A 12,062-nucleotide genomic window follows, 5' to 3' on the forward strand; every position below is an offset into this window, starting at 1 on the left:
TGAACTTAGAACTCTTGATGGAATTTGGCCAAGGAGCAAATCAACTACACAAGGCAAGGTTCATTTTACAGAACATGGATGTCTGCAGTCAGCAGCACTCACAGGAAAGATCACAGAACTTTGAAATGAACTGTACACCTCTCATGTTCAGGTAAGACAGACCACAGTTATTTGCAAGTCTTAATACTCTAAATAAGTCTTAATACTGCAAATCCTGAGTTAGAAGGAACCCATCAGGATCTAGTCCAACTCCGGGCCTGCACCCCTAGGACACCCCAAGAATCACAGAACATGCCTGAGACTGCTGTCCAAATGTTTTTTTTAACTCTGTCAGGCTTGGTGCTTTTATCACTTCCCCGGGGAGCCTGTTCCAGGGCCCAACCACTCTTTATCTTAAACTGTAAAACATCTCATTTTCTCTTGATCCTAATTAAGTCAATGTCAATTCTGTCAAGTTTTCTATGGAGTCAGTCTAATCCTAAATGAAAAACATTTTTTTTTCAAATTTCATCTTAAGACTTCTTATTCCTATATAAACTAGTGATTTCCTCCAAAACAGCATTTATAACTACTGATTTGTATGACAAAATCATATACATCTCCCAACTCCAATCTCTGCCATTGTTCATCTCTATGCTCATCCTTATCAACAAATTGTACTGTATCTTATGGTCATTCGTATATAGTATGAAATAATTTAATTGTGATATTAAAGTATAAATATAGCTGCAAAAAGCTAACGTTTCAGAACTTAATCAGTTGGGCTATATCTTGCTCAAGAAAGGTAATCAAAGTTTTCTATATTATGAAGTACAATCCAATAGGTTTTTATTTCAACTGTCTATAATAAGTTCCCAACAAAAACGCAAATTCAAGGATTTATATAGTCATCCTTGGAAAACAGAATAAAAATGCAGAAACTAATTTCTATGTTAAAATTATAAAGCACTAAATATTACAATACATGAGCATAACAGTGTGAGCATCTTTTAAGTGTACCTTTAGGTTCTAGAAATATTTGGAACCAAATGCTACACTCCTTAAACTAGGTTTTTGTGAAATAGGTCATAATTAAACAAATAGTTAAAAAACAATTTTAAGTATGGGGAAACTACATAAACCAAAATGACATAAACATAATAAAAATAATTTTGGTATTTTGGTGTACAGTGGATTTACAACTTGGTTTTTACAGTCAAGTAGGCAAAATAACATGCAATTTCTATCACTGCTTCTCATATTACAATATATCCATTTACAGATAATAAGATTAAATCTGTCACTGTTCTTATTTTGTGGGCCATTTTTCATTTAATCTTCTTATGGTAAAAAAAGGGGGAATTTCACCTTCAGACATAATAAAACCCAAACAATGTTATCTTGTCAGAAGTAACACATCCAAGCATATTATATCCTATTTAGTTAATGTGACCAGAGAATAAAAAACATGCACCTTACCTCAGACCAAATATATGGGATTGTTCATAATTGAATAAGGAATGAATTTTAGCTTCCGAGTTCAAAATTATAAGCCTGTCAATAATATCCTGTCAAAGGAAGAGAAATGTGAAAAACTATGTAGGCTTTTATAATTTATGCACATCATAGTTTCATAGGGATATTTACTATTGAATGAAAGCTATTATTAAAACACACACTGAAATTATTTCTGTAACAGGATGTGTTTTCCATACAAAAGTCAACAGCAAAATTGAAGGCAAAAATGGCAAAACTTTCCCAACCATGTAGAAAGTTAGGAAAAAAAATCTATTAAAAATATAAATATACAAAAGATCCTTGCATGTCAACTATCCTAGTTCTTCTTTAGCATTAAAAAAAAATTAAAACTTTTTTGCATGTTTGAAGTGTGCACATGTCTATTTTAATAAAGAGAACAGCAACTCCTTCAGTATAATAACCCCTTCTCACACCAGTTAGTACTACATGCTTCAAGACACAGCCATTTAGTCTTGGTTTAACAAGGCTTGGCTCAGATGTTGAGGCTTACACCTTTCATCTTGGAGCATCTCATGTAGCAGACAATGACTTGTGGCTGCTTCCCACTTCTTCCACAAAGCCAACCCAGTTATCTTCCCCTCTGGCTCACTGCACATGCAAACTGCTTCTGAAAAAATTATTTCATTAAAAAAACTAAGGAATGAACAAAAACATTGTTCATGTTCAGTGTTGTTATCATGTCAGAGAGAGATTGCTGTGCTATGGTCACAAGAAACAGATTACAAAATCCTTATGAGCTTTATTTAATCTTGATTAAATACAAAGTTTTATTTTCTCCACATTTTAGAAGTACAGTTTCAGAGACAGCAGAGGGAGCTATTATTCACCTAATTAGATCAATCAGTCATTTCAATAAGATACGAAGGGAAAGTTAAGACCCATAATTTAATGAAATTAACAAAAGCTCTGGTTTTCAATGGAGAAAACTAAAAATCATGAGTAAAACTCATAACAGAAAAAAACCAAAGTCTAGAACTTTTCAAATTAAACTGCCTTCATAGCATGTACTCTTATTTAAAATACGGTGAAAGCATAGTTTTCCTATTAGATTTCTGGGGCACTGGGGGAGACAGCTTTTTCCACATAGTATATTTACAATAAAATTCTCAATTAAAAATCTCAACTTGGATCTCAAGGCTGTCCATAAAATTGATAATGCAAGCAATTGATTTGTTTGGAAATTAAGATTTTTTTTCAGATATCTGTGCATACAAACAGTTAAATGCTAAGGGATATTTCTCTGGCGTTATCTTCCTTCTCTCATTTATAAATCAAAGCTTGGAGCTGCAAAAGAGTACAAAGAGCAGGCACAGTGAGAGGACTACTCAGAAAGGAGACTAAACTCTGATTTGGGATTTTAGGAAGGAAGATAATGAACAAGGTCTAACACAGGATTACATCCAAAAAATTTGTGGACAGAATTTCACTGCTCAGCTACAGAGCATAGCTTAAATATTGCAGGTCAGATGTCATCTACTTTGAATACCTAAGACAAACCATCTAAGATTCTCTAGAATCACTGAAGAAAATCACCTTTTCTAATATCTTTCAAAGCTACAGGTCTAGAGGGTACCTTCCAAACTAGATTTCCCTGAATATATACACTGCAGAAACCCTCAAAGACTGGAGGCAGGTAGAAAATCCTCATTTATGTGTTCCATTCTTTAAAATAATTTTAAATTACAAATACAGTAAAAAGAAATCTTGCATGTATTAAGAAAAATTTTCCTAAGGGCACAAATGAAAACCTGATTAGTCTACAGTTAAAAGTTGTAAAGTTGTTATCAACTGATAATCTGTTCAGCCAATGATACAGCTAGTCAGATAAAAATATAAAGGAGGTAAAAATGTTTAAATCCCAGGTATTCAAGAAATAAAGGATACACAAAAATGATTAAGTTCTGTGCATTAGCAAATATAGTTTGGCATAAACAAGTCACATTCTGTGGTAACATGACACAATTCAGAAACAGAGAAAAAATAAGGCACACAAAGCAGTTACGTCTTCCAATCAGATATTCTGGTGGCACAGAAGTTGCTTTTACTTTGCTTCTTGTAGTTATATCCAGTCAAAATCTTTTACCTTTTGCTTTCTGGAATCACTGCCCAAAAACATGTTCATAACAAACCTGTATGTCTTCTTAATTTCAGAAGTTTTCTGAGAACTTAGACTCAGCCATTATACATTAAACTAACATTAGAGGATCTGACTATTTCCTTTCTGTTAACTACATAATCTTGGATGCCTATCTTACATATCTAGGCGTATCTTGGATGGCTAGGCCCACAAAACCCACTGCTGCACAGTAATTAACTGAGGCAAACCTCATCCAAAGTATCTTTATCTCCTCAGGGAACTTTGAACAATTGTATCAGTATTGTCACTTCTAGAAACCTAGAAAATTTCATAAAAATACTCAAGCACCTCTAAAGCTAAAATAACCCTGGCTTTCAGAAGTTGCAAAAACCCTTCTTGAGATCTACCACAATTTGAATGCTCTCAAATACTTCTGATCTTCAGCACACATCTATCTTCCTCACTCTGAGTTCCTTAAAAAACTTGGTAACTGAACAAAGTTATCCATTGGTGAACACACTAGCATTGAGTAGATTGGAAAAATGAAATTTGCCATGCAATTTCCTCTTGAAATCATCAAAACAGTATTGCAAAAAAGAACCCCAAAATACCTTCCAAACCTAATATACACTATTATGATAAACTCTGTCTAAACAACTTAAAATATCACCAATGCAGAGCCTACGCTAGACAAACACTTCAACATAACCGCAATTTAAAGTGCTAACTCATTAGGGAAAAAATCTGATTTTAACTGCCACACAAGGTCACAAATTGTCTGTGCTTTGTAGATGAGAAAAAAGCCATAATTGACTGCAGTAGAATGATTGAATACAAAATAATACTAAATACAGAAATGGTGAAGCTATTTCTCTGAAGACTGACTTAATCAGTAGCTTTCCAATTACCGATTTTTCTCTTTGTGTGAATTATGTGTCCTATTAAAAAATAGCCTGAGGTGTGAGACTTTTGTGTTTTCATTTTGTTTTGGTTTTTTTTCTTTTATTCTTTTTAAATCCACAGATAGTGTGATAGAGTAATGCTGTATAAAGTACAAGTATACATATTTTCCAACATTTTCCCATACGTAACTGTATGCACATACTAACATGATTATTTATAGTACTTTTTTTCTGAAAAAACAGAATTCTAACACAAGTCAGGAAAGATGATCTTTAAATTAGGCATCAAAATTTATATTATCTTTAAGATTTCAAAATGAAAATTTAGGTTCATATGAAGTGATATGTGCATATACTGCCCTCATGCTGTATATAATACAAAATGCAGAAAAATTCAAAATCTTTCAATAGGAAAAAAAACTTTCCCTTTTATAGCAAAAACATTTTCTCAGGTAAAAACATCTTCACAGAATTATTTTTCCTTCAAAATACTTACAATTATATCTGTGGGTACTTCACGGAATGAGTACATGGGTTTGTTTGGTATATCTCGTTTACTCAGGAGCTCAAAAACTGCTGGGTAAGTGAGCATGTTTACCAGAAACAAAAATGACTAGAGAAAGAAAAAAAGGAGGGACAACAGGGAATATTAATCTGTTAAGTGCAACCAAGTAACTGTTAGCAATTATCTGCAATCTACATTAACTTTGTTCTTATCCTTTACAGGCTGAACTTGGCATAAATAGACCTGTCCAAAATAAGACTGCATACCCTGGTAGGCATCTGTGTAATCTAAAAGGGCAGTAGTGTTTGAAATATCTATTACCTATCATATTGTACATACAATTTTGAAAATTACAGTATTTCATTACCACTTAAATTCTAAAATCTTGAGACAAAGAATAATCTTAAATCTAAAATTCCTGATTTTATTACAGTAATCTGGACATAAACTGATGGCCAGCATTAAGACTTCATTTTGCCATAATTTTTAATCATTATTTCATAGTTAATCCTTGGCATTGTGAACAGCCATGCAACATAAGAATCCTGTACCAGTCATGATTTAACTAGTGTATTATACCAATTTTGACACATGTGCCAAGAAGCAGGTATAATAAAAATTTACAGAAAGGTATGCATCATCCTATCTGAAGTACAGCACTGTTTCTTTCCATACAAAAACATAAGATTAAATAATTTCTCACCTTCTGACAACTTTGGTCAATAGGGTCAACTGGAGTAGATTTGGGTTGGGTTATTCTCGAATCATCTTTTCCACACTCCAAAAGAGCCCACAATTCAGTTACAAGTGCCTTTATAAAGCCTAAAACAAATGTTTGTTCTAATCATGAGTTTCATGTTAGAAATATTTTACACCACAATTCTAACCAAGATTGTAAAATTCTCTATACCGAAGGCTGAAATTTCACCACACAGATTGTCTTAGGGTTACCATCCCTGCTATTCTCAATCCTTTAATCCAAACTACCTTTCCAGAGCAGTCTGCTTATGTTCAATCTACAGTCTGCACCAATGGTTTCCAAAGGCTATTACACTAGAGTAGGATTACATTCATATATCTTCTATGTAAATGAGCTTCTGACCTTCTTTAAAAAGTTAACTGCAATGGATCAAGGCTTAGCTAGTATTGTCTCTGTGGTTCTAAAAATACAGATTCACTATAACTCATAAATAAATTATAACAGACCACAGTGAAAAGGACTAGAAAAACCCCAACTTTAAGAGAAGCACTACTAGCTGAATTTAAATTGTTAAAATTTAAAATGTTAAATATTTAAATAGAAGAGGAAAGAGAGCTCTAACTCTGAAATCTTCAAATGTAAGGGTTGAAAATCAATGCTGATTATTTTTGGTGTATCAGTTGTCTCTGACGCCAAAGGGCATAAAAGGGCCATAAGAAGCAATTTGGCTGAAAACCTTACAAGAGGACAGATGGGTAACTCCCCAGTGGGTCTGCTCCCTGCTTTGTGAAAAATCCCAGAGGCATAAATAGTAACTAAGTAAGAAACCAATCAGTTTCCTTGACTGGCAGAATTTGCCTGCCTTTCTGACAGTCTTTCAGTCAACACCAGCCCCTTCTAGATACTCAGAGAGACAATTTACAACTTTTGTACCTCATGGACTTCCTTAGCAGCTTAAGATATTACCTTCATTTTATTGATGAGATTCTAGTTTTAATATAATGGCTACCTGGACTGTTGATGATATGGTAACAGTTGGATTATCTGAGATTGACTCTGAAGGGACTTTGTCTGAATTGACAATTCTTCTCACACCACAATTTCTTTTACATCTCACTAATGCGTAACTTCACCTATGACATTCAGGCCCTTGCAGTTCCTCACCCTTTGAGCAGTCAGTAACCATGGAAATGTACGTAAAAATTACAGACATCAACAGTTATTAATTCTGATCTGCAGATCAATAAGAAGCACCTGCAAACTTATTTTTAAACAGTACAGATGTCTTCACACATATACAGGAAATTTCTGGAAATCCAAATTAGTGAAGTAAAGATTTTGCATAATATCAGAAGGAAAAATAAAATAAACCCTAAAATTCTGCATCAAGATTAATGAATTATTTGAAAGCTTGAGAGAATTAATTTCCATCAAGAAATAATTAACAAATATTTAGGAGTTTTTGGTTATACTGTGTAATTATTTTACACAGTTCATCTTTTTTTAACATCTTTCCCACTGTCTTTTTTCAAAATGAAGGACTACAGCATGCAATTATTCATAATAACATCATCCTGCAATTTACCTGAATTCTGCAGAGCCACTGCAGCCATTGGTGTTGTTGCCATTTGTGTAACAATGATTCTATTACCAAAATCTTCATATTCATTTGTCTGTTGATAAGTATAAAAGTGCAGTGTTAGTTATTCAGAAGACATGAAACTCTCAAATGATCTCTTAAATATTGAGCTTTCTTACATTTGTTTACAGAATTTAATCAATTTTATGTTTAGATTTGAACAATTCATAGCTATTATCCTCTACAGACTTACCAGGGTCAGATTCCTAACCAAACATCTTTATCAAGTATCTTATAAAAATTTAAACATAAAATACTGTGGTTGAGACATGCAATATGACAAATAAAAACATTAGTATTATAATGATTTTGTACACATTCAGTAAGATGCGTTTGGCATTACTTTTTTGCACATTATCTGACTAAGAATGCACATTCTCTGATTTTTTGTTTATATTTCAAGCTTTGTCTAGCATATTTAGATTTCAACATGACCTACCAACATTGTCTAAGAAAATTTGCACTTAGAAGAAAAGAAAAAAAAATTTTCTAGCATTTCAAACTTTACAGTAAAACATAAACTACAAAGACTGCAATGCTTACCTGAATTTTTTTTGATAAACTGTTAAACATAAAGTTCACACAGTCATTCATGGCATCTGTACTATGAAGCAGAAATAGTCCTTTGGGTGTGGTTGAAAAATTTAGCAAGGCATCTAACAAAGTCTCTTCCCATAACAAGCTGCAAGAGTAACAAAAGAGTGATTAAAAACTATATGTAAAATAGCATGGGAAAAAAGAAAAAAGTACAATTCTTAACTTTGAGAAACAATAGTACTTTACTCACTGTACTCTATGCTTAATTTATAAGCTTATGCTAGATTTAAAAAAGCATTTGGGGAAAAAGATAATATACCAGACTGCATTTTATGTGAACATTCAAACTCAGTGCAGCAAACCTGTGATATCCGTAAACATATGTATGACTTACAGTCTGACTCTATGCAGTCTTAAGATATTAACATGGCAGTTACATGTTGGCAAAACAGGCACAGAATTTCCCAACAATGTAAAAACTCTATGAGGGACTCACATTTGAGGAGCTAAAGGTTCCTGCTAAAACTTGGTATGGAATTATGAAGAAAGGTGCTATATTTACTCAATAGCTTCACATAATAAGAGAAGTAAATGGAAAATCATCATTGTCCTGAATTTTCAGACTCCCAAATACTTGCATATTTATCATCTTAATGAATATAAACTTCTGTAAAGGGACATTAAGTTTCAGTATAAAAGGAAGGACACCTTTCACTTGGTATCAGCCAAAATGCTGCCAATCTACATAATATATGTAGATTGCTACATAGTATTTTGAAGGTGTAAATATGATTCAGCAGAGCACTATTTTAAATTAGCACCACATCAAAGGCATAAGATAGCTATTTTGTTCTGTGCTTTCTAACTCACATTTTCCTCCAACCAAATTCTTTAGTCAGAGAGAATCAACTATAAGTCAATTTTACATAGATCAGACACCACTCTAAGCCAAGGAAGTTCTCAAAGGTCAGGAAGAATTTTGTAGCTCTATTGAGACCTATGCTAGGATAGGTCCTTTTGGCACTATCCTTTTGGCAAAGAAGACTGTCCTGGGTTTGGCTCGGATAGAGTGTGTTTTCTTCGAAGTACCTGGTAAAGTGCTGGTTTTTTTGGATTTAGGACAAGAATAAGATTGGTAACACACTGATATTTTAGTTGTTCCCAAGTAACACTTCTCAAAGTCAAGAACTTTCCAGTTTCCCATGCTCTGCAAATGAGCAGGTATGCACAAAACCATAAGAGAGCACAACCAGGAGAGCTGAGCCAAACTGGCCAAGGGGATATTCCATAGCATGGGAAGTCATGCTTAGTACATAAACTGCAGGAAGCTGGCCAGAAAGTTGGCCAAAATCACTGTTAAGAGACGAACTGGGCATCAGTCAGAGGGTGAGGAGCAATTGAGTTGTGTGTCATTTGTTTCTCTTGTGTGCTACTTCTCTCTCTCCTTTTCATTACTATTAATGTTATCATTACCATTCGTAGCATTACTATTATTAGTATTACTATATTTTATTTTGTTTAAATTACTAGACTGTTTGTATCTCAACCCTTTTATTTTCCTGATTCCCCTCTCCATGCTATTGGGATGCAAATGGCTGTGCAGTATTTAGTTGCCAGCTGGAATCAGACTACAACAAAGACATGGGGTTACAAGATGTTTCAATTGTAATTAAAGCAGCAGTTTGTGTTCACACTCATACATGTGCATAAATTAAGTACCAAGTTACCTGGTTTTTGATTCTTGACTTATTGATGAAGTGGAGTCTGCATCAGTTACAGGAGTAGGTACTCTTTCTGAAAGCAAACTTGTCTGTAAAACAAAACCAAATAAACACCTCCTTAATATTGATGCCAGATGTCCCCCTGCTAGGGAATGACATGCAGTGACTCCAAGAGTCAGAAGGCTGAACAATTGCTTTATTAAGCTATACTATACTACACTACTATACTAAACTATATTCAAGAAAAAACCCATGACCCTTCTTCAGACAGTCACGATGCAGCTTTGACCTAATTGGTCAATCAGTCAAAACAACCAACACCAGTGTCCAATTAAGAAATCACTTTTGGCAAACTATTTCCATAACACATTCCACGTGTGCCAAACAACAGGCGCAGCAAATAGAGATAAGAATTGTTTTCTCTTCTTTCTCTGAGCTTTCTCACTGCCTTCCCCAGGAGAAATCCTGGGAAGGTTTTGCCTGCTGCTGTCTGTGAAGAGAGCTGCGGCCACACGTTAATGTTTATTTACAGCATTTTTAAACTCTAGATCTAATTCATTTTCTTGTTATATACAAAAGACAAAAAACCACAGTGATCTGGTTATAGTCCAGTCTTTGGTACAGAATACACTATTCCTTTATATTGTTTTTATTCCAGAAAAGCTTATTTTTTTACTTCTTCCTTGGGTATAAACAATTGTAAAGCTAGTACATTTTAATTTTTTTTTATTAGAATTCTTAAATAAACCTCTTTATTTCCAGCTGGAGACTGCCAAATCAAAAACTGGTATTTAAAAGTAAAGAAGGAAAAAAAGAAAAAAATGTAACACAGCTTTTTACTCTGTTTCTGTCACAGGTAATGGAAATAACAGCCTCTGAAGTCACCATGCAAAACTTATTAATTCTGCCACTTTTTATTTTATTTATTTATAAATTATAAAAATTTATCTCTATTGATATGGGTGTCATTGGAGTTAGACATAAATATATAAATATTTTTATATTTGAACATTTAAATTATATTTTAAAATACCTGGCATGAAAGAATGCATATTCAAAATTATTTCAGTTGTTTTATGTTTATGGGATAAAAAGCAAATTACATCATTGAAATAAAAGTGAGAAGTTATTAATTTACTACCTTATAAATGTGATGTAAAAAATCAACAAAAGATTATTAAACTAGTCAATCATACTGGATCTGTTGTTCCCCTTTTATTATCATCTTTATAAATTCTCTCTCAGAATTTAATCAGAATCTACTGAGAAAAAAATAATTTCTTTCTCCATCAGTCTTAAAACTCCAGGAGACATGTAAAAGAAAAGGATACAAATTACCAGTCCCGCCATTAAAAAATTGACACTTCGGCTTGGAAAGAATCCACCATAGTCCACTGGTTTTGCTACACTATAAATGGCATGATATTTTATAAACTTCATGCATTTTAAAATTGAAAAATGACAGAAAATAATTTGAAAAGTAGTAAGATGATGGAGTTGACTTTGCTGTAATAGCTTGTTGAATATTAAAGTCAAGAATATATTGATTCTACTCCAGTTTATATCTGACTATCAAAGTGAAGTGAAGAAATAGCATTTTGTAGGGTAAACTTTGTTTTCACTCAACACATTCAGTCTACTTATCTTTTACATGTCAAGACAATTTGTCTACTAAATTATGTTCTATACCTTAATAAGGGATTTAACGTGGAAAGAAGTCTTTTGTACAAAGTGTAAATGCTGTGTTTTATAGAGGAAATAACTGGAAATGCCCATCAAAAGCTTTTAACACTCTGGCCTGTGATCAACATTCAATAGACTAAGAGGCTAGTTGGAGTAAGACTGACAAGTTACACAATAGGAAAGCATCAAAAAAAAGATTGCTGAGTTACGTAAATTACAGCATGGATCAAGTGAACTAAGCTCCTTAATTCAATAAAAATCGTCGGGTTTTCAATGCAAGGAATAACATAAGTCTCAAAACCAACATTCTTTGATGAGAAACAAAATCTACTGTGATGTAATTATGATTTTTTGTAATAATATATTTTATTTTCAAGACAATGTATGGCTTTGTGGCAGTATTAATATATGAAACAGTCAGAATTACCTTCAAATTGGTGATTTAAGTACCTTCTATTCATGTTCTCCCCTCTAGTATTTTCTGCCTTAGTTGACATTGTGACTGTATCTTTAAAATATGTCATCATAATAAAAGCATACAGTAGAAGCATACAAGAAGGAAGAGAAGCTCTTCCATTCTTTTCCCTTGCATTCATTTTCCCTCCCACTTCCTTGCCTCCAGAAAAGAAACCAAATTTAGTTTTTTAGTCCATTCTTCGTTCTAGCTTGATCTGATCCCTCTCTAAGATATAAAAAGATAGTCCTATTTTTCAAGGTAAAGTGAATAATACAGCTAGGCTTTGGTTTTCCACTATGAATCCTAATATCTACAGTTTAAAT

General features: G+C 33.2%; 1 protein-coding gene across 1 annotated transcript in view; it reads right to left on the reverse strand.

Annotated features, from left to right (window-relative positions):
• The window catches only part of TBC1D32 (TBC1 domain family member 32), a 74,442-nt gene that overhangs the window by 45,126 nt on the left and 17,254 nt on the right, over positions 1–12,062 (reverse strand). The window contains exons 17-22 of the mRNA XM_031066698.1: positions 9,606–9,688; positions 7,885–8,023; positions 7,288–7,375; positions 5,706–5,824; positions 4,994–5,110; positions 1,459–1,547 (exon numbers count right to left, since the gene is read on the reverse strand). Coding sequence (XP_030922558.1) covers positions 1,459–1,547; positions 4,994–5,110; positions 5,706–5,824; positions 7,288–7,375; positions 7,885–8,023; positions 9,606–9,688 — 635 coding nt within the window. The remainder of the gene's footprint in view (positions 1–1,458; positions 1,548–4,993; positions 5,111–5,705; positions 5,825–7,287; positions 7,376–7,884; positions 8,024–9,605; positions 9,689–12,062) is intronic.

Source organism: Geospiza fortis, unplaced genomic scaffold (assembly GCF_000277835.1).
Source record: "Geospiza fortis unplaced genomic scaffold, GeoFor_1.0 scaffold98, whole genome shotgun sequence".
Classification (NCBI taxonomy): domain Eukaryota; kingdom Metazoa; phylum Chordata; class Aves; order Passeriformes; family Thraupidae; genus Geospiza; species Geospiza fortis.